The sequence below is a fragment of the Sceloporus undulatus genome, chromosome 1, assembly GCF_019175285.1.
Source record: "Sceloporus undulatus isolate JIND9_A2432 ecotype Alabama chromosome 1, SceUnd_v1.1, whole genome shotgun sequence".
In the NCBI taxonomy this organism is placed as follows: domain Eukaryota; kingdom Metazoa; phylum Chordata; class Lepidosauria; order Squamata; family Phrynosomatidae; genus Sceloporus; species Sceloporus undulatus.
This window is the reverse complement of record NC_056522.1, coordinates 351952068-351975942: the sequence shown is the minus strand read 5'-3', so window position 1 is coordinate 351975942 and position 23875 is coordinate 351952068. Positions and strand designations below refer to the sequence as shown.

At 40.3% G+C, this 23875-nt stretch overlaps 1 protein-coding gene across 1 annotated transcript in view; it reads left to right on the top strand.

Annotated features, from left to right (window-relative positions):
• The window catches only part of CCDC88C (coiled-coil domain containing 88C), a 142064-nt gene that overhangs the window by 19819 nt on the left and 98370 nt on the right, over nucleotides 1-23875 (top strand). The window contains 1 exon segment of the mRNA XM_042460573.1: nucleotides 10584-10692. Within this exon segment, the coding sequence (XP_042316507.1) occupies nucleotides 10584-10692 (109 nt within the window).

Below are 23875 nucleotides of genomic sequence, written 5' to 3'. Positions count from 1 at the left end.
TTTTATATTTCCCGCCTCTCTGAAGATCGAGGCGGGATTACAACATTAAATAATACAAGATAATACAAATAATACAAATACTAATATAATCAGTAAAACAGTGATCATAGTTGAGAGTGGAATATTGTCATATGTTTTTATACAGAGTCTGATGGGTAAGCCCGCCAGAAGAGATCTGATCTCTTCCGGTAGGCTATTCCATAATTTTAGAATTGCTGCTGTGGGAAGTTGTCATTAACCTAGCATTATGGTGTTCCAGTAAATACTTCCCGGTTGTTCTGAGAGTGCGGGGCGGATTGTGTAGGGAGAGGCATTCCCTCAGGTAACTCGGGCCCAAGCCATGCAGGGCTTTAAAGGTGATAACCAACACCTTGTATTGCACCCAGAAGCTGATTGGCAGCCAGTGACATATATCCTAAAGTTGAAAGAAATGTGAATAGACTAAAATTGTCTATAGAGTACACGACATTCTTTGTGAACTTACCAGAGCATATGTTTTCATGTCATACTTTGTTCATATGTCATGCATTATAAAATTGTTCTGTCCCTCAAGTATCTGATCACTGTCAAAGATAATAACTGGGATTCCTTTTGCACCATAGACTGTTAAAAATGGAGTGGTTTGTGGGATGACATAAGGGATTCTGTGAGTCAGATTTAAACCTCTGGAGGTTGGATTTCAACCCTACAGGGAATAGCAGAAGTGGGAAGAGAACATATTGTATAAAAATAGGAGTATAATAAACCGCTGCACATTCAGTTGTATTCATAGATTAGCAGATGCTATGGGGACACTGTGGCTTAGTTGTTAAGACACCATTTCTGACATTTGTGAGGTCAGAAGGATGAAAGTTCAAGGTCCAAGTGCCATATGATGGGGTGAGCTCCCATCATTAGTCCCAGCTTCTGCCAACCTAGCAGTTCAAAGCATGCAAAATGCAAGTAGATAAATAGGTACCACTTCAGTGGGAAGGTAACAGCGTTTGGTGCAGTCATGCTGGCCACATGGCCACCAGAGTCATCTTCGGGCACCCTGCAACAGTCAGTTACGACTAAACATTAATGCCAAGGGGAAACCTTTATCTTTATTGGTTATTTTTTTCATGGTATAATGGCAGAGCAAAATGTCCTGATTGTTTCTCCCAGTTTAAAGCAATGGGGAATCTTTTTCCTGATTAGCTGCCCTCATCTCTTTATCTGGATACCACGGTTGCTTACACTCCTTTGACCCAGCGATGGCTGACCAAAGGAAGCTGCATCTTCTCCCATCCCAGGCAGTATTTCCATGCAAGCCAGAGGGTATCCATGAGTTAGTTTGTTTGCAAAGCCATCTCCACCTTTCATTCAGAAACAGAATTTATTTGAGGTGCTTTAAAAAGGAAACTTAAATGGAACACAATTTCCACATCACTATGATAAAGAGAATTTGGATTGTTGAAGTAATTCATTGTGTATGTAACTGCCTTGTTAATATTACTTGTTCCTTGTTGTTTAAAGAGTGATGCATTGAGATTGTGTTTGCTGTCATTAATTGCCATCATGTTGGCTTTGAGATATGATACCCCAATACTTGAGAGTTCTCCAAGACCACCTATTATTTATAGCCCTACTAAGGCCTAAATACCCAAAGCACCAGATCCTATATGACCTTGGAAGCTAAGCAGGGTTAGCTATGGTTAGTACTTGGATGGGAGGCCACCAATGAATACCTGTAGGTTATATTTCAGAAGAAAGAACTGGCACAACCACCACTGATTGGGATGGGACCACAGCAACCAGATGCTGCAGTCCCAAGGCCAGATGCTGCTGCTGTCTCAAATGGGCCACCAGTGCTATTTTTTTTTTTTTTTTTTTTTGGGCACTCCTTTTGCTGGTGGCCCTGGCACAGCTTTGGCCCGATCCAGGGGTGTGTGTTATCTGTACGTCACACCCCTAGATTGGCCCAAAGCCAATACTTTTGACTCATGTGTTTTGGGCCTTAGGTAACAAAGCTTCTGACAAAGAATCTTTTTACAAATAAGTATTTTTATGGGACCCCAGCTCCCCCTTTTTCCCCTGGTTCTCTGTCTAGTTGGAAGGATTATTTTCAGCATTGACATTTGGAGAATAGTGAAGGAAGGCTGAAGAAAGACAGGCTTTTCAGTGTTGAGTTTCTGCATCGTGTCTATAGTAAACAATTCAGAACAAAACATGAGCTGTGAAAGAGTGGGTTTCTGTTCTAGGCGATCCTTCTATAGTATGCTTACCTATAAGAAGCAGCTGCCTCCAGTATCATTTCCTGAGCATGTTTGAAGAGCAAGTCAGGAAGAAAAGGGAAGAGCCTTCCTCACTTCACTTCAACATGTTGAAAAACCATAGATCTATAAGTTTCACCACTAAAATGGAAATAATAAGAAACATGGAGGCTGGGGGGGGGGGAATCATCCCTGGACAACAGTTTCATATGGTCTCTAGAAGATTCAAACTGTTTTTATTTATTTATGGAGGACCTACCTGACCTGATCATTTTACATTAGTTTTGAGTAAAAGTTTGCTGAAACATGTTGAACTGCTCTTTTTCTTTTCCCCCCTCTCCCTGCCTTGTGTGTGCCTGTGTGCCTGTGTGTGTGGGGTGGAGAAACCTATTTCTGTTCTTTCCATGTTATTTCTGCTTCTGGTACCAAAGTTTGTGTTAAATAGATCCCTGGAACACATCTGTTTCATTAACTGAGTTGTACTCATTACAATAAAAAAAATGCATCATTATAAAAAATAATATTGATGCTCCTTGTAACCCTTCTCCTCATAATGAATTACCAATCATCTTTTTATTTACTACACATTACTGTATTTTTAAGTTCTGATTATACCTGTGAAACTCCCTCTTTCTCCAGAGTTTCAAGTGGAATATGATGATTCTAATCATCTTGGCCAGTCCTGGCTGAGGTCTGGCATGTGTGCAAAGGATGAGTTTTTGGCCAGGGTGATAAACTGGATTTGGCTTGGTCTATGATTCATTCATTCACTTCTCACAAACTTTGAACATCATAATTTAACTGTACCAGGAAAAATAACCTTTGGATTACAAAGTCTACAGATACAAAGCATGGATTATATTGTTTGCTGAAGCCCCATGCACTTGCATAATATAACAAGAATTCATGAATTGTAATCATTTCTGTTCATGAATCCCTTGCTGGTTGTTCTAGTGCAAATTTGGCCTCAGTTGATTTAAATTTTATTGTGGGTTCTATCTAAAACAGCTACTTCCTTTATGATCTGCAAAGGGCTGTTCATGACTGGAAAGATGGATAGAAGCTCATTCACAGAGAACAGACTGCTTTGTTATGATGGGCAAATTATTACTAATCTGCCTTTAAAAAACAACAACCTGTTTTCCTGTATTCATGTGTTCATGTCTGTATTTGCCAGCATTTCTTCTAATGATTCTGTTAAAAGTGTTCAGAGTAGCCTAAAATGCTTATCTGAAAATACAGAAAGGGGGGAACCACATCCGTTTCTCATTTAATTCCCTATTAACACCTTAAAGGCATTTCCTCAACAGTTGAATCTAGCCACATTTTAAACACTTGTTGAATCATGATATGAAACAGAAGACTGGAAAATATGTTGACAGATTTTTAAAAATGAATTTGAACATTTCCCCCCCATTTTGTTTCTCTCCGTGTTGGCCATGTGCAGTAACACCAATTAGCTTCCTTTTTAAAATTTGGCAACATAACCCAGCCATGTCCATAACTTTAAATTCCACTGGATTTAGTTTCTTTTGGCAGGATGGTGGCTTGATTTCTTTATACAGACAACTGCTTTTTCAGTGAAAGAAGAACAGGTTGGGTCTTGCTACTCATCACATGCTGTGCAGTCCTTTTACTTATTCATTTTGTGTCTTTAAGTGCTAATAAAATTTCCAAATGAGAGTGGCATGTGGTGGATTCTGTGTGTTTATAGATACATACTAATTAGTGCATGCATATGAAGGAGTGATCAGTGACCTAATAAGAATAACAACAAAACAAAACCGACCACTTTTCCTTCCATTTTTCCTGAAAGAAATTACCCATAAGTCTTCATTTCAATTTGTATTCTTCTGATACTGTATAATTTAGTGACACAGAAGTTCAGAGTATTCCATTCAGGGAACTATAGGATAGCTTGGAGAAGAGAAGACTGAGAGGTGATATGATAGTTAATATTTAATTACCTGAAGACATGTCATGTAGAAGATGAACCAAGCTTGTTTTCTGCTTCTCCAGAGACTAGAACATAAACCAATGGATTCAAACCATGGTAAAAGAAAATAAGTTCTATCCAAACCTCAGGAAGAACTCCTTGACTGTAAGAACTGTTCAACAGTGGAATGGACTTCCATGGAGGATGGTGGAGGTGTACGATGATCATCTTTCAGGAGTGGTCCCTTCTAAGATTCTACAAATCCAAGTCCACAAAAGTCACTACCTTTCTCCCAATGCATGGCTGTCTGTTGGCTGGCCCAGAAGGCCTTAGTGCTTTCAGACAATAGCTGCATCCACACTGGAGAAATAATCTGGTTTGATACCACTTTAACTGCCATGGCTCCATGCTATCAAATTCCCAGAATTCAATAGCACGGAGTCATGGCAATTAAAGCAGTGTCAATTCAGATTATTTCTCCAGTGCAGATGCAGCCCATGTTAGTCATTCTTTCATTTTAGGTTCTCCATTCTCCAAGTGCAGGATGCAAGGTGGGTTAGTTATAACAAATATATAAAATATATATATTTTAAAGGCTGGGGGAGAGGAACAGTATGAAAACAATTAACCAACAGTTAAATAAACTGTTTTAAACCCAAGCACATAATTAAAACACTTTAAAATCTTTTAAGAAAATAACAGGAAAGGGCTTTTGCTTTTTGGTATTATTATTTTTTCTTTTATAAAAATTATGTTTTAAATGTGTTTTGAACTGTTTTAACTTTGTGTTTTTAATGTAGTTTTCTTTTTCTTTTTTTTGTAAACTTTTCTTTAAATAGTCTTTATTAGTTTTATATAATAAAATCATTCCATATAGAATTACAAATGAAATCATGTTTTTGTTCTCTTATCTTAATAGATTTTCCTCAGTCTTCCTTGAGTTCTTGGAATTTTAAAGAGTTCTTTTTTCTTGTGCTATAAAAGAAACGATCTGTTTTGTTATGTATTATACTGTATACATTATAACAAATACAAAAATGAGCTCTAACTCCAATATACATTCACATAATTTGTAAACGTTTTATTAATGGTGTTTTAGCTGCAGTTTGTTTTAATTTGTTGTGAGCTGCTGGGAGAAAGGGGGATATACATTAAATAAAAAGGGACAAATGGGACACCTCCATTAAAAAAAGCCCTTCTGCTGCAGCCATTTAGTGGGCAAAAACCAGTCTGAATAGAAAGGCCTTTGCCTGCCAACAGAATGAGAACAGAACAGAGTGGGCAACTTCCCAGAGTCCATAGGTGATGCCTGTTGAACCTCGGAGGGTTGCACCTAACTCTAACCCTGCACTCACCCTTTTTCAATTGAGAAAGGTCCTGTAGAATCAGTGGGCTTTAGAGGTCGTGTTTGTGTTGGAGAAGAAGGGCAGGTCTGAAGACTAGGCTTCACCCCGCTCTTTACAAGTTCAGTAGCAAACTTCCTCTCCACCTTCTTCTCTTGATCAAACTTGTCAGTCTCTTTTGCCAGGAGTTAATACTGCTGGAGTACTGTACCTGAATGAAAGGAGAGGTTGTATGCTTTACAATGATGAAAATGTACAGCCCAGAGTCTCATTCTGTTGCGTTGAGGCCAAACCTTGTCTTTTGTGATGGAGCCAATTTAACAGGCTGACAACCCAGAATTAAAAGCCTTTGGGGTAGTAATCTTTCCCAGACATCTTTGAATGCCTCAAGCATTTGTTTTTGCCATCACCTGCTGTAATTTAAAAAATTATAATTATGCATCTGATCTCTGACTTGTGGATAAATTGGATTAAGTGCCTTGTAATGAAAGCTTTTCTTTTGTTGCTGAGCAGCTGAGTGAGCATGCTGCTTAAGGTCTGCATACTTAACCCATGCTGCTGGGGCATTGGGTTTGAAGTCAGGGCAGCAGGCAGATTCCACTAGTCATCAGACCTGGGCAGCTGTTTCAGGGCACTACTGATACATGTGTTGCAGGATTTCCTCCTCCAGCCATCATGGAAACCAAAACTTGTACATGCCACACCCTCCAGCATTTCTCAGATGAAAGCCAGAACACATGTGGCTAAGCAACATCAGAGTGTGGTCAAGATGGCAAAATTTATAAAAGAAAAAGAGCAGACAAACTAGGAGAGATTGAAGGTGTTTACTTTTGCCTGAGTCTATAGGAAAGAGCAAGATGCTTTCCTGTCCTGACTTCTTCTGTTGAGTTAATGGTGTATAAGCTATTTTTCCACTTTGAACTCAGGTTGCTGCATTTGAAGTGAACTGAGGACAAAGGTAGAAGGAGGAGAAACTGTGACCTTTTAAAAGCAGCTGAAAAAGTGGGATGACAGATGATTAATTGTGGCTGTCCCTGCCAAATTGGAATAGTTTGACACCATATGCTACTTTTTGGACTAAACTCCCAGAATCCCTTAGTGACCATGTTGGCTAGGGAATTCTATGCGCTGTGATCCAAAAAAGTAACCAGTCCTAGCTGTGATGGAAGCTGAATATCTGTGGATACTTTTGTATACTCTTTACCATATATACTCATCTATAAGTCTAAAACGTATACCCAAAAACTGACCCCTGAATCCCAGGTTGACTTATTTACGGGTCACTATGGAAATGTGATAGCAGCTCTTTCAGATTTCCCCATTTCCCCATGTGGTGTGGGGAGGAGTTTATTTCTCTCTGAAGCCAAGCAGAAAGAGTCTTGTTTGTGTAAATGTCCATCTCCTACCTGAGCATATGGCTGAAAAGAAAGCTGAAACGATGAAACAAAAACCCTCGGTTGAGAGTCTCTCTTGCCATACACACAGATACACATACTGAAGGATCCTCCGGGTTTTACTCTCGACCTATCCTCGGGTCATGGTGAAATCCATAATTTTGGCCCCAAAACCTGACCTTGACTTATACATGAGGTCGATTTATAGTTGAGTATATACAGTAATTTTGGAACTGTTAGTATAGATAGAAAATGCATTGTGTAAATCAGCTCTGCACAGATTTGATGTGAGTTTTGCAGCCTCAACCTTGGTATATTGCTTGGGGCCAGAAACTGCTATATACAAAATTTAAGATAAGTGGTTTTACTTTTACTAAACATCTTACACAATTGAGGTAATAGGCAAATGAGAGTTGGTTGGCTCGCTTGCTTTAAGGTACAAACATTGTACCTTGATTTAATGAAGATATATTTAAGCTGAGACAAGAGTCTGTCTTTCGATCATCAAGAAATTGTTACTACAGGTTGAGTCTCTTTTATCCAAAATGCTTGGGACTGGATGTGTTTTGGATATTGGACTTTTTTCAGATTTTGGAATATTTGTAATAAGATATTTTGGAGATGGAATATACTGTATATACTCATGGATAAGTCTAGAAATTTAGGTCACAAAATGGACCCCAAAAACCTGATTCGACTTATCCACGGGTCAATGTAAGTAGTGTATCTTAACTCTTAGTCAAAAGAAGGAACCATCCCCTGGTGAAAAGCAGGAATATAGTATGTGAAGCACCAACCCCCTCTATTCTCTCATCCATCCAGCCTTAAGAGTAAGCACAAACAGTTATGTTTGGTGGACTTTTGTAAGTTCTTTGACATTGTTTTGCTTTGCTTCATCCTTTAGATCCTTTGCTATATGCCTCTAAAGTTTACCCTTGACCTATCCATGGGTCTTAGAAAATCCTTATTTTTGGCCCTGAAACTTGCCCTCGACTTATACATGAGGTCGACTTATAGTCAAATATATATGGTACACAATAAGATATCTTGGGGATGGGACCCAAGACTGAACATGAAATTCATTTATGCTTCATACACACCTTATATTGTGAGCCCGCGCCGTACGCAGGCTCATTAATTTATAGGCTGCTTTCAGTTTATAGGCAATACAAACAATGGCACGCGCGCCAAGCCCCATTCTGTCCAATGGGGCTTGAGCATACACGTTTTTTGCTTTACATGGGGGAGGGGGTCTGGAATGGATTCCCTGTGTCAAGTGAGGGCCGACTGTAATCATAACCTGAAGGCAATTTTATACATATTTTTAATGATTTTGTACATGGAAAAAAAGTTTGTGTACATTGAACCATTAGAAAGCAAAGGTATCACTATCTCAGTCATCCATGTTTACAGTTATGGATATTGGTGTATTTTGGAATTCCACATAAGAGGTACTCAACCTGTACACTAGTAGATATGGTGAGTAGTGTGCTGTATAGCACAGCCTAAACTGTAAAGGTACCAGATTCTGTCTGAATTTGGAAGCTAAATAGGGTCAGCTTTAATTTGTTCTTGGTGGTAGACTATCAACGACTTCCAGGTGCTGTAGGCTATTTCAGAGGAGGAAAAACTGGCAAAATGACTTCTGAGTATTCCTTGCCTAAGAAAACACTTTAAACTTTTAATGGGTTCACCATAAGTAGACAGGCAACTTGAAGGCACATACACATTTGTGCTGTATAGCCCCCAAAATCTGTGCCTGGACTACATAAATAGTTTAAATAATTTTGAGGTGGTTGAGTGAATAGCACTGTGTCATACTGTAGGAAAGGTGTGTGACACATTTTTATTCACCTTAAAAGTGGAACACTAGCACTTTTTATAAGGTTAGCAGGGATTTACTTGATCAAACATTGGAAAAGTAACATCCCATCACCACATGAAGTCTGAACTTATTTTCTCTATTTTAATTCACATACCCCTTTCACATAATGAGCCTGACATGGGCATAAGCCTTAATAACTTAATGCAAGTTATTAAGATGTATGAGAAATTGCATTTCAGAGAGTTCCTATTATAGAAAACCTTATTGGTAAGAACATTAGCACAGTAGTGAAGTGGCAAGTGTATTATTTTGAGCCAGATAATTTAATGTCCTTTGTATATTTTTGTGTCTGTATGGGAGTGACTGGGTATAATACAGTTATCCCTCTGTTTTTGCAGAGGATCCGTTCCAGACCTCCCTGTGAAAAAGAAACTCACTGATATTCAAGCCCTATTGGCTTGAATGGTGGCACATGCCTGTGAGCATGTGGGGGTGTGCACGGTGGGCACATGCCCCATTTAGTCTCCCTCTATTTGCCCCCCATGGATATGTGTGGGACGTGGATTTCAAATCCATGAAAACAGAGGGGTGACTGTATTTAGAAATGATAGTACTGCCCCTGGTCTGAAGGAGGAGCATATAGAAATACATACATGTGCACACAGACATGCACACACCACCTTTCTCATGACTTGGACCATAATGTAGGTTTCCACATAGGTGGCTAGCCCAAAATGGTGGGCTATCCATCCACATATTGGAGCTCCCATGCATCGCCCTGCCCTCAAAGTAGCCAATGGCAGCATGTGGATGTTGCCACTCATTGACTAATATTGGCTTGAGCTCCCACGCTCTTTACCATCCATGTGGGGGGGGGGGACCAAATCCCTGAGGATGGGCCCATGGTACAGCTAAAAATGTACTCCTGACCTTGGGCTGACTCCACCAGATATGTGTCCAGTCTGCCAGGATCTGGCCCAATCCAGGCCCCAGGATTTTGACCTGCCAGGACAATGTGAGACCAAGGGCAACATGGGTCTTTTGGCTTGTATGGATAACCCCCAAGAAAGCAATATTGGAAACTGGCTGGTAATTCTCTGGTATAGTGGGGTTCAGAGATTTTTGTCCACTAAAAATTTCACTATTCTAAGCCGGTCAAAAACCTGCCTTACTGTAATAATAATAATAATAATAATAATAATAATAATTCTTGCTTCATCTAATTAACCATTTAAATCAGCCATTTCTCCTCTTTCTGCATTTATGAGCCAGGAAGGGCACAGATCCAATATGCATGTAGTGGCTCTCACCTTTCCAAGGATCCTGTCCATACTCAGACTTCACCTCATTCTGTATAGCTTCTACATGATGACGAATGGGCCAAGTGGCTAGACATCCTGATTAAGGAGCAAAGGCATTGATGGCTCAAGAAACAAACTAAAGGCACTATCATGGGAGCTCCACCAAGGTTTTATTGGGTGCTATGCTAATTCTAAATTATGAGAAGAAATTAAGGGGGGATGATAGCTAAGTTTATCAGTTGATACCACAGAGACGTCAGGATAAGTGAACAAGAGGCAAGGCTTTTGGTTACTTAAACTATTTAACTGTATCACTGCTGCTTTCTCTTAGACATTTTTAGTTCTTTTCTGTGTGGAGTTGCTTCATTTCTAACAGCATCATGACCTTGTGATAGAGAAGTATGTAGAGTTTAGAAATGTAAAAGCAATGGCAGCAAAAGGACAGGAAAGGAGACTTGTGAGTGTGAGTGCTTAGGAAAAACAGTGTTTGAATAATAACTGAATTCCTAAATTTCTTGACCTTTTCTAAAACCTTATCTTCCTCTTGCAGAGATCCACGGCCAACAAACCAGCGTGTCAATGATCATGTTAACAATGATGTCAACCTCCGGATTCAAAACCTCACTATCTTGATCAGAAATATCAAGACCTATTATCAGGTATGTGTAATTTACTTGTTACATATTTGTGATATTTAAGTACAATTGACCCTCTGTATCCACAGATTCTTTATCCATGAATTTACACATCCACAGCTTGAAAATATTTGAATGTGGAAATATATACATTCCAAAAAACAAATCTTGATTTTGCCATCTTACTGTCCATTGTATTTAATGGCACTTGAGCATCCATGGATTTTGGTGCCCATGGGAGGTCTGGAATCAAACCCCAGCGGATACCAAGGGCCCGCTGTATATTTCTTAATAAGACATAAGAGGAAGAACTGGTACTGGAAATTAAGAGGAAGTTGTATTTCAAGACAAGTTTTCAGTCAGTAGTGTGGTTCTACTAGCATGTTAGGTGTGGGTATACATTTAAGGAGTAAATGCATTTATCACTAATCCCACATAACTTCCCATGTACCATCTGTTTGAATTCTTCAGTAGAGTTAGAAATGGAATGAAAGTTAGAATGAGCTTGTAAAGTAACCTACCTCTAAACGATGTTTTTGTATGTACAAAATTATTGCTAGAAAATTGACATATTGGCAGACTAAAGCGGAATAATTCCATTTCTACAGGCATGGGCAACTATGGAAGGCTAGAGGGACACAATAGCTCTCTTCCCCAGACATTGGAGGGCTGAACTCCTGCAAAAAAATAATAATCATTTTTGCCCCCAAATGCACTTTAGGGGAACACAATAAGCGGGGCTCTTCCTGGGCCATTTTAGGCCTGAGAGAGGCCTTTGTTAACAACAGAATGTGAGCAGGAGTTGCTTCCTCATCACTTCCTTTGCGAAACAAATAGGCCTCTCCTAAATTGACTCGGGAATTGCATAAAATATGGTTCAAATAGGCCCCACACATCTAGAAAACATTTTGGAGTATTTAAAGGCATTTTGGAAAATCATAGAGTTGGAAGAGACCACAAGGGCCATCCAGTCCAATCCCCTGCCATGCAGGAATGCACAATCAAAGCACCCCTGACGGATGACCATTCCAGCCTCTGTTTAAAAATGGTGGGTGGGGGGAGTTGCAAAAATAGTTTTTAAGCATGGTGGAAATACCCTTTACACACCCTAGAGTGCTTTTAAGCACGGTGGAAATACCCTTTACACAACCTAGAGTGCATTTGGGGGGATTTTTGAGGGAAAAAATATATTTGATTTTTTTTACTCTTGGAGAGCCTGGGAACCACAAAAACAGCCCTGGGCTGCACTTTGTTCAACTTTACATTAACTAGCATCTTTCATTGATCAAAAAGTTGTGTTATTCTCCTGTGACTTGTAACCAGTTTGAAGTGGATCATTAGCAGTGCATGGACTTAGTTCAAAAATTGGGAAATGTACAGAAAAAGGCAACCAAAATGATCAACAGGCAGAAGCAGCTGCCCTACAAGGAAATGTTGTTTTGTTTGTTACGGACAGAGTAAGTAAGGATAAGCTGTTCAGTCTCTCTCACACTGAGACTCATAGGAGATTATCACACAGGAGAAAGGAGGGTACAAATTGGAACGCTCCCGTTGATATCTGGTCCTTTTCACATTGCGCTTATCTCATCCTCCTCCTGTAAGTCAAGTGGAATGTCTCCTTCACTTTGTATTAATGTAAACTTCCATTAATACAAAGTGACAGAACCATTGCTCTTCACTCATAATCTTTGTGTGATTACGCAATAAGGATGTCTTAATGGTGGGATAATAACACAATAAGCGTGAAGTCATATGATAATCTTCATGTGATCATACGATAACCATGGGAGCCATCCACTTCTCTCCCCTCTTTTTCCCCATGTGATAATCTCCATAGTCATCCACTGGAGCTAAATGGTGGGATAAAAGGACAGATGAAAGGAAGTGCTTCTTCATAAATGGCATAATTAAACTGTGAATTTCACCACAAGATGTAATTATGGTTGCCAGTTTTGGATGGTTTTAAATGTTGATTGGATCAAATTATGGAGCATGGGGTAATAAGTGGCTATCAGCAAGGATGGCTGTGTATCACCCACATTATCAGATGTTTGTTGTAGAGAGCAAGAAGGTTGCATTTTGACTCATGTCCTAACTGCAAGCTTCCTATGGACAACTGTCACTGTGTGAACAGAATGCTGGGTTTGATGCATCCTTAGTACGATCCAACATAGGTTTTTAAAAATGTTCTTACATTTTTATCAAGTCTTCAGTTTTATAGAGATAAGTTACTCATCTACCCATATAACACACTAAGGAATCCACGTGCTTACATTTTAAGAGACATTGCAGTGCCTATGTAACAAAGATATTTTGACGGAAAGAAAAAAGATATTGTGATGAACATCATTTTAGATTTGGGCTGATTTTTGGCAGGATATTATTTTCTTGTGTGTGTAGGGTGTTGTAGCAGGTTTTTAAGATATGTGGAGGTGGGATGGGGGGAACAAAACTGCCATGTTTGCAGCAGTTTTGGGCTGTTCGTGAAAAATTGTCTGGATTTTTCAATTTTGAATTGTATTTGGGGGCTTGAGGTGCCACACTTTGAAACTCCAAAGGTCTCATAAAGCCTGTGGTTGTCTTTGCCTACCTCTGCTGTAAATGAAAAGAGTTTTGGTAGCTTAAAAGTAAAACTATCATTCTTAGCCAATGTGAGGCACTGGTCCTTATCTGTCAGAATGCGGAAATTGCAAAATTATTTCTTGGTTGGATACTTAAATTATCCCACAATGTATAGTCATATAACTAATTTTGTTTTGTTTTTTAAAAAATCAGATTGCCTAGTACTAATTTCATTTTGATGGGCTCTGGCACACAGACTTGACCTTGTGGGAAACTCCTGGTTTCTGTATTGTCTGAAAGAAAATCTTGTGGAAAACATGGACTGACCTGTGGCATTTTAACATTGCTTCTGTGACAGTTAATGAGGTGTGCTCCTTACTAATTTGCAACAGGTCTCTGGGTTACCTGATTGAACAGTATTTCAGGGGAATAAGATACAAATTGTGCAGAAGCTTGACCCTAATGTACTGCCTGCTCTTACTTGCCAACAATACTAAATATATTAATAGTTTTGTCCTTTTGTTTTAAGGCCTTCTGTACTCTTGTGTAAATTCATCTGACAACCTAATGCATGATAGTGAATATAAGACAACTGGATTCAAAATTTCAGGCACAGTATTTACCTAGTCACCATGGAAAGCTGTCCTGAGATCATTAAGCATGTGATCTGTTTGAACTTCAGCCAAATCATCAAAAATTTTATTTCGTAGCCCAAGCTGCCAAAAATGACATGCCATTTTAAAAATATGGGCATTTAAAAAAGATAAATGCTAGTGATATCTGTCTTTCCCCTACTATTCAAGGGAGCATTGATTAGGGAAATGGGTGCTTGCAAAACTTGAAGGTGTCAGAACTGTTTTCATCTCTTTAATATAAGTGTTATTATTAATCCCATGTGTAATAGTTAGTAATATAATAAGAAAAAAGGAATTAATGTAGCATATAGAAGAATTCAATTGCAAATATACTGCTTGAAAAATGATTGAAGAATCACTAAGACAGTGAAAGCAAACAATGAAACATTTTTAAAAATCTGTGGTATGTAATGTATTGAGGGGTTAACTTTTGAGCATCCTCAACAATAAAGCTTGAATGTTCCATCAGTGCAATAATTAGAGCAGCTTCCCGTGTGAAGCGCTTCCATTGTGTAGCATCTGGGACCTAAGACTTTATTGTTCAACTGCAGTTTACAAATGTTGTAAATGTTCCCATAGCATAACAGAGGTTGATCGGCTGATGTTCTTCTTGGATGATCCTGGCTGGTTGGACTCTTAATTTAATATAAATTAATTCTGGCTATTCACAATTGTGCTCTAGAAAAGTCAGGCATATTTTATTGTTTCTTATGTTGAGAAGACAGGAATGGCTACATGAGATGCATCTATTCCAGGACCACACAAGCTTTGTATTCCCTAAGTTACACAGAAGAGTAGAATTATTCCAGCACTCTACGTATGTACTTGCTTTTGTGCTAAATAATAGTGTCCACCTTCATTGCATGGTAGGTTAAATACTTAACTGCAGAGGATCATGTACAAGTTGAGTTAATACAGTCAGAGTAGTTCATGATGCAAATGGATTATGTTTTACCATTTTTGTTAAATGAGAGACTTTGAATTGTATCCCAAAGTTATTCATAGTTGATTCCCTGGTACCATTGGCATGTAGAAATCACAGTAGAGAAATAACTTAGGGCCAAAACACATGGCCCTGAAGGGGTGTCTTCAAGCCACCCCAGAGAAAACCAGGTTGGGGCTGTGTCAACCCCTTTGCTGCTGCTTTTCGCCAGGTCCAGGGCAAGTGGCATCTAAATGCCATGCCCCCGAGTCATTCGGAAATTGGCCGGCATGTAATCACCGACACAGCTTCCGGGCGACTCAGGGGTGTGCCGTGTCTAAACGCTATGCCCCCAAACGGCTATAAGCCAGCTGTAAGCTTTACCAGGCCCTCTGTTTCGGCCCTTAATATTTGTCAGCTAACTGCTGACCATTCAACTATTACCTACTTGCTTTTGATTGAAATAACTGCAGAGCCAAATAGCTTGGCAGTTGCTGAAGGAAAGAGAGAGACTCTAAATCAAGCTGGTTAACCTGTTCCAACATGTCACCAGTTCCAGGCTGTTGAATTTATTTTTACAGTTTCATAAATCTAGTGGTTATTGTAAATGCAAATAATAAAAATCAGTATTTCATAATGTTAGAAGGCCTAAAAGCAAGACTGAGCATGTTTTCAGTTTTTTACTTTTCCTGTCTATCTCCAATTGTTTAATTGTGTTGTTACATTGTCAAGCTGGTGCTTTTATACCTGAGATAGGCTGTATTCTTTCAGAGGGTTAAAAAGGGCATTATTCACAGCAAAAAGCATTTTACCTATCACTGTAAAAAGAAAACCATTCATGAATAATTCAAACTTTGTGTTCTATTTGTGGCAGGTCCAAATACAATTCTGTGCTGTCTTTAAAACAGTGTCATCTGGTACTTTTTTGCATAATTATTTTGAAACCTCTTCACAAGACTTTAGTGTGTTGTTGTTGTTGCTTAATAAATAAAGCAACACAAAGCTTTGGGAATGATGCATTTTAAACAATCTCTATGATTGCAGGAGGTAAGTCAGGGTACCTGGCTAGAATGTTGTTGTTGTTGTTGTTGTTGTTGTTGTTGTTATGCTTTATTTATATAGCACTGTATATTTGCACAGAGCTGTACATACAAACAATAAAATAGATAAGAGTAAACCTGTCCATGGTGTACAATCTAAGAAATAATAGCATAATACGTATAAATAATACATAACAATACAGGAAAGTATTTGTTGCATGTTCAAATAAAACATGCAACAAATTAAAAACGTCAAATAGCAAATGGGATTGATTCGAATTGTAGCCTGCAGATGGGAGGGAACATTCCCAAGGAACAATGGAAGCACAGTTTTCTGCTTCCACAAAGGAAGTGTGAACAGTAGAATACTACATATTAATGATAACGTTTTCCCTTAATTCTGATCACTGCTAGATTGCTATTTTTGCAAAATTGTGTCTTGGAATAAGCAACTGTGGAATATTTAACTCTGTTATTCTTTGTCAATATGAAATTGCAGAGTAGATAGTTTTTAAACATCCCCTTTATATTATAATCGTTGCATTTGTGCTTCTTAAGGGAACATAATTAGTAAATGTTAGATCAGAGGTAGGCAACCTTTTTGAGCCGGGGGCCGGGTTGCTGTCCCTCAGACAACTGGGGGGCCGAAGCCAAAAAATAAATAATTAAATAATTTTTTTAAAAAAATTGAAATAAATAAATAAACTGGGACAAATGTAGGACAAAATTTTCAAATGGAAGGCACTTTTTTAAAAAAATGGAGGACACACAAAAAAATTTGCTGATTTTTAAAAAAATGTTAATATAAATGCATGTTTTGGAGGCTTCTATAGACAATTGCCCCCCTTGCCCGCCTCCTCCTGATAGGCCAAAGGCCCCACGCCCTCACGTGAGAGGCCAAAGGCTCCGGCAGCAATCGGCGGCAGGACCGGGCGGGGGCCGGTCCCAAGGCCTTGCCAGGCCGCATCCGGCCTGCGGGCCGCAGGTTGCCTACCCCTGTGTTAGATTGTTTTTAAATCTTCAAACTAAATATGAATGCATTCCATAATGTGTGTATTCAGCTTAATGTGTGTGTGTATGTGTTTGTGTTTGGTCTTTTTGTTGTTGTTTTTCAAATTGAATTGGGCCCTGAAGCCACACTGCCATTTAAGTTTTGCCCTTGACCTCTTGTGAATTTATGACATAATTCAAATCTCTGGATTCTGAATCTGAGAATATATGTATGGAACCTTGATGTCATCTTAAGACCCATATCATTCAAGATCTTTTAGAAGAGAAGAATTGTGACCTGGCTTGCGTTACAGAGACCTGGCTGGGGGCCAATAGCAATGCAGTGTGGGCACAGACTCTCCCAGCTGGGTACACAGTTAAGGAGCAGACCAGGACTCGTGGGCGGGGGGGGGGGGTGTTGCCATAGTCTATAAAAACACTTTTACCTTAACCAGGAACCCTATCCGGAAAACAGACTATATCGAATGTATTTACCTGACCCTGAAGGCTAGGGACAGTCTGGGGATCCTGTTGGTCTACCGTCCACCCCGTGGGCTGACAGACTCCCTGGCTGAGCTGACACAGCTGGTCTCGGAACTGGTGTTGGAGTCCCCTAGACTTTTAGTTCTGGGGGACCTCAACATCTCTTTCGAAGCCAGCTCACAAAATCTGACAGGTGCAGCTCGGGAGTTCATGGCTTCCATAACGGGCATGGGCCTGTCCCAGTTAGTCTCGGGTCCAACGCATTGCGCAGGTAATAAGCTTGATGTCGTCTTTAGTACGGACTGGGATAATCCGTGGGCAGAGGTATGTAGTACTTCTGCCTTGTCATGGACGGACCATTTCCTAGTTGAGGTTCGACTTAAGACAACTATCCAAATCCCCCCGGGGGTGGAGGACCTATTAGGATGGTCCACCCTTGAAGGCTGATGGAACCCAAAAAGTTCCAAGAAGCTTTAGAGGAGTTTATGGTTGGTTCTGATGGCGATTCTGTTGATGCCCTAACATCTGGGATAATGATCTCTCCAGGGCTATACACAGTATCACTCCTAAGCGTCCTTTCCAGCCCGCTTCTAATAAGAAACCCTGGTATACGGAAGATCTTCGGGAAATGAAGCGGGCTGCGCAACGACTAGAGCGCAGCTGGCGGAGACACCAGCGCTTATCTGACAAGACACTCCATGAGGCTCCTTTGAAGTCTTATGGAGTGGCAATAGGTGCAGCAAAGAACGCCTTCTATGCTGCACGTATTGCATTTGCAGAGTCGCGTCCAGCAGAGCTGTTCAGGGTGGTGAGGGAGCTTACCCAGCTTCCTCCCACTCTGAACCCTATTTTAGAACCAACTAAGGCCTGCTGTGATGATTTTAACAATTTTTTCACAGATAAAATTTCGCGGATAAGGGCTGATCTCGACGCTGGCACTTCAACAGAGACAATAGAAGAGGTGCTTCCGTGGACTCTGTTAAACTGGATCACTTTGAGTTTGTTGATACCGATGAAGTGGACAAGCTTCTTGGAAATGTTAGGAAGACGACATGCTCTCTTGATCCCTGTCCCTCCTGGCTGACCGCCCAGGGTGGTGATGCTGTAACATCATTTTTGCAATGCATAATTAATGCATCATTCAGGGAGGGTAAATTTCCATCTAGTTTAAAATTAGCAACAGTTAAACCGTTGTTCAAAAAACCCTCCCTGGACCCCCTGGTGAGAAATAACTATAGACTGGTCTCATTATTGCCATTTTTAGGTAAGGTGATCAAGAGGGCGGTTGCCTTCCAACTCCAAGCAGTCTTGGATGAAACAGGCTTCAGATCGGGATATGGAGTTGAGACTGCCATGGTCGCCTTAGTCGATGATCTCCACCTGGGCATCGACAGGGGAAGTGTGACCTTGCTGGTGCTCTTGGACATCTCAGCAGCTTTCGATACCATTGACCACGGTATCCTTCTGGAACGCCTGAGGGAGTTGGGTATCGGGGGCACTGTGCTCCAGTGGTTCCGTTCCTACCTCTTGGGAAGATTCCAGATGGTGCAGTTGGGGGACATGTGCTCCTCTAAGAGGGAACTAACATCTGGGGTCCCTCAGGGAGCTATTTTGTCCCCCACTTTGTTTAACATTTACATGAAACCGCTGGGAGAGATCATCCGGAGACACGGGGCGCAGTGTTATCAGTACGCTGATGACACCCAAATATGCTTCTCTGTGCCTCCGACTGCTGCAGTGACTAAGGATGGCGTCTCTCCTCTGAATGCCTGCCTGGAGTCGGTAATGGGCTGGATGAGGGAAAACAAATTCAGCCTGATTCCAGAGAAAACGGAAGTAGTGGTGATAGGTTCCCCAGGCACGGGGAAGGAAGTTTATCCACCTGTCCTGAATGGGGTCACACTTCCCCTGAAGGACGAAGTACGCAGTCTAGGAGTACTTCTGGATTCGTCTCTGCAGTTGACATCTCAAGTAGATGTGACGGTCAGAAGTGCTTGCTATCAACTTCGGTTGATACGCCAACTGCGACCCTACCTTGGCCAAAGGGACCTTGAAATGGTGGTACATGCTCTGGTAACCTCTCGCTTAGATTTCTGTAATGCACTCTACATGGGGCTACCCTTGTGCCAAGCCCGGAAGCTTCAGTTATTACAAAACATGGCAGCCAGACTGGTCACCGGTGCATCCAGGTTTGACCACATAATACCATTTCTGAAAAATCTTTACTGGCTGCCCATTCGCTTCTGAGCGCAATACAAGGTGTTGGTTATTACCTATAAAGCCCTACATGGCTTGGGCCCGAGTTACTTGAGGGACCGCATCTCCCCACACAATTCGCCCCGAACACTCAGAACATCAGGGAAGAATCTGTTGGAGATTCCATCTTCCAAATATGTCTCCACATCCCAGATGGCCTTTTCAGTGACGGCCCCGCAGATTTGGAACAGTCTCCCCAAGGAGCTCCGTCTCATGACCCCCCTAGAAACATTTAAAAAGAGGCTTAAAAGCTTTCTTTTTTGCCAAGACCCCCCCCCCCCCCCCGAGGAATGAAGTTGAGCGCTCTTGATGCCATCGATTCTCTGCCTTACCCTATGAATGACTGTATTTCTATAATTGTATTACTTGTTTTTATCTATTTTTATGAGATGTTTTTAATAGTTTATAGTCTGTAAACCATTTTGATCTAGAGAAAAACGGTATACAAATAAAATTTATTATTATTATTAATATTATTATTATTAAGAAGCCTTAGTTCAGTGGCAGAGCACATAACCTTATGTGCAAAAGATATATTTCCTGTCATAGCTCCAGCTAGGTTATTTTGTCTGCTTTGCTTTGATTCTTCAATAAACAGGGACATGTCAGAGAATTCTCTGTCCCCTTCTTCAGCCCAGGAGGAAAAAAAGCACTTGACAGACTCTGGACAGGAAGATGGAGCGCAACTTTCAAAGAACCAAGTGTCTTCTGATACCTCAGCCTCTAATCTTTCCCAAGCTGCATTTTTGACATCCATAAGCCACCAGGATGGGCAGAGCAGTCAATGTCTAAGGGAGGGAGTGCCAAGGGAATACCCCCTTCTCCAGCCTTAGTCACTCCACCTGCATCTTGCTTAGAATCATAGAATAATAGAGTTGGAAGAGACCGCAAGGGCCATCCAGTCCAACCCCCTGCCATGCAGGGAATCCAAATCAAAGCATCCCCGACAGATGGCCATCCAGCCTCCGTTTGAAGACCTCCAAGGAGGGAGATTCCACTACACTCTGAGGGAGTGTGTTCCACTGTCGAACAGCCCTTACTGTCAGGATGTTCCTCCTAATGTTGAGGTGGAATCTCTTTTGCTGTAGCTTGCATCCATTAATCCAGATCCTAGTCTCTGGAGCAGCAGAAAACAAGCTTGCACCTTCCTCAATATGACATCCCTTCAAATATTTAAACAGGGCTATCATAACACCTCTTAACCTTCTCTTCTCCAGGCTAAACATCCCCAGCTCCCTAATTCGTTCCTCATAGGACATGGTTTCCAGACCCTTCACCATTTTAGTCGCTCTCCTTTGGACATGCTCCAGTTTCTCCATATCCTTTTTAAATTGTGGTGCCCAGAACTGAACACAATATTCCAGGTGGGGTCTGAACAGAGCAGAATATAGTGGCACTATTACTTCCCTTGATCTAGACACTATACTTTTATTGATGCAGCCTAAAATTGCATTGGCCTTTTTTAGCTGCTGCATCACACTGTTGACTCATGTTCAACTTGTGGTCTACTTGGATTCCCAGATCCCTTTCACATGTAGTTTCATTAAGCCAGGTGTCGCCCATCCTATATCTGTGCTCTTGAAATGTATATTGGCATTTTTGTATGGTTTAAAATGTCATTAGAGCTAACTTTTTTCATGCAAGTGACGTGAATATGTCTTAACAAGGTTGTTACTATTAGAACTACTCAGGTAATATGTGTGAAGTATTTATATACTTTGAAGAGTAATATAAATGCTAACTAGTATCATTACCAGGTATTTTCATTTGTGCCCCATCTGATATCCCATCTGATCCTAGAAGCTAAGTAGGGTCATCCTTGATTAGTACTTGGATGGGAGACTGTCAATGAATACCAGGTGAGGTAGTCTGCTTTCAGAGAAAGTACTTGGCAATCTTCCTCTGAGTATTCCTTGCCTAAGAAAACCCTATGAAATTAGCGACTTGAAAGCAAACACACACATTTTCTTTGTAATCAAACACGCAGCTTGATATGGGGACATGTACATTAAGCTATTAAATTCAGTCATGCTTTTAATCTGGTTTATAATAAATTTATTCAGCAGACCAAAAATGGTTGGTTTCTTTGGTGTTGCCACTGACTGTGAGTCATGCTGAACACAGGGTAATAAAAGCTAATTACAGTGAAGTGCAAAAACAAAGTAAAAAACCCCAAAGAACCTTTATTCATTTGTTGTTGAAGCGAATGTGGGTTAATGCATAAAAGATAGTCATGGTGGCATCTGGGTATAGCCTCCAGTCTGTAGTTACCAAGAGACCTGCCCTACAGAGCTTATTTTGACACTCATTGGGTTAGAGGAAGTAAAAGGTCAGTGTGGGGTTAATGCTTGGCTTATTTGGAGCAGCTGTGTTATGGTAGGGCTTAAAAGGCTATGTTCCCAGGGGAAGCACAAGAATCCATAATCAGAAAATGGAAGCAGGTGAATTTCTTTCTATTACAGCAATCCGTTGCCTTATCAAAGCATATTGCATGTTCTAGATCTAACATTTTAATATTTTAAGCAGTTCTTAATAATTATACCCAAAGGATAATGGTTAAAGTTATACATCCAGCAGATGTATAAAATTGGGGCTAGCAACTGGATTTAGAGCCATGGCTTAAACTAGGCTTGGGGATCCTCCTGGCCACAACCCATGATGCCTGATAAGACCCAGAAGAAGTGTTGCCACTTTCAAGAAGCTTCCCAGTCTGTTCTAAATGTGGTCACCAAATTGAATTAACAGTTAATTGGGATGAAAAAGGAAGGTCGTATTTTGTGTTCAAAGCATGGACAGTGGTGTTTTATACTTCATATGAAAGATTTGTGATTTGTAACTACGGTTTATCTGAACAGCCCATGCAGATGTCTTTGGCTTTTTGAAACAGAAGGTGAAGGTGATATGAGACGAAGACAAAGGATTAGCAGTTTCTAGAAGAGATGGTTGTTGCTTGTCAAGCCATATTCTAAATTTTATTTTTTAAATTTCAGAGATGTGAAATTTTATGTCTTATTTCAAATAGTAAACTTAGGTGTGTGTGTCCAAATTTTGCCTTGGTTAAATTAGCAAGAAGGAAATGTCGAAATTCCTTATACAGTATTTAGTTAATGGAATATATGATTCCTGCATGGAAGGGGATTGGACTGCATGGCCTTTGTATTCTCTTCCAGCTCTATGATTCTGATTTAATTTGTCTAAATACCCTGAAGTCACCAGATCCCATCTGATCCCAGAAGCTAAGCAGAGTCAGGCCTGGTTAGTACTAGAAAACGACAACACAAGGTAATACCAGGTGCTGCAGGCTATATTCGGAGGAAGATCGAGTATTCCTTGCCTTTGAAATTCATGCAGAATGTAACTTTCTGGTGATTAAGCAAATTAATTTAAAAGTAATTTTAAAAGTTTAAAATTTAAAGCACACTTTTCATAAGACAATTTCATTTTAATAAAGCGCACGTGAGATAACCCAGTGGTTCTCAAACTGTGGGGTGACCCCTGGGGAGCATTGTTGTTGTCACTGTATTTTTTTGGGGGGAGAGGGTAGGATTTGTTGTGGGGTTTACTGCCGTGTGTGCTAAAATAACGTGACTAACTTGGTACTATGGACCTTGAGTTGGATGGATGGTGGGACTCCATTTGCTGTTCTGCCTCAGGTTCCACTTCTGGTTGTTATTTTGAGAAGGAATACAGAGAAATTTAATTAAAAAATTTTTTGGGGGGGACTATTGAGGGGCTTTAAGGATCACAAACATGAGGCCTGCAGATCATACAATGCCGATCCCTGTTGTAACTACACATTTAACAACTATTATTTTGTCTTTCTGACTTTCTCTTTGTTGCTTGGAAGCCTGATTGTGCAAGGTGTCCATTGAGCTCAACATGTTTAGTTGTTTTGCTGCCAAGTGAGACAAACTGCTATACTTTGTTGCTGAACACTTTGCATATTTGATCTGCCATGTTTTGTGTACCTATACTAAGTAATTCCTGCTTTTGCTGTCACTTTCTGCTTTGGCTCTTTTACTTGACAAACCTGTTGAAGATTTTAGTAGTATCTGAATAGCTGTCACAACAGAACATTTGTTCTAGTAACTGATTAAAAGCTGTCTTCCTTGACTACTCCACTGGAGTAGTCAAATCTGTTCGTTTTCATTCGGTTAAATGTATGCTTGGCAAGCCACCATATTATTGAGGAAAATCATTTGCATTTCACAGTGCTGGTTTTTAAAGGTTGCCTGCTCCCTGCAGAAATTAAAAAGGTGCTGAATTTCATCCTTGTCAGATTTCAGCTTTGAATCCTAGCTTGTACTTGGGAAAGACAG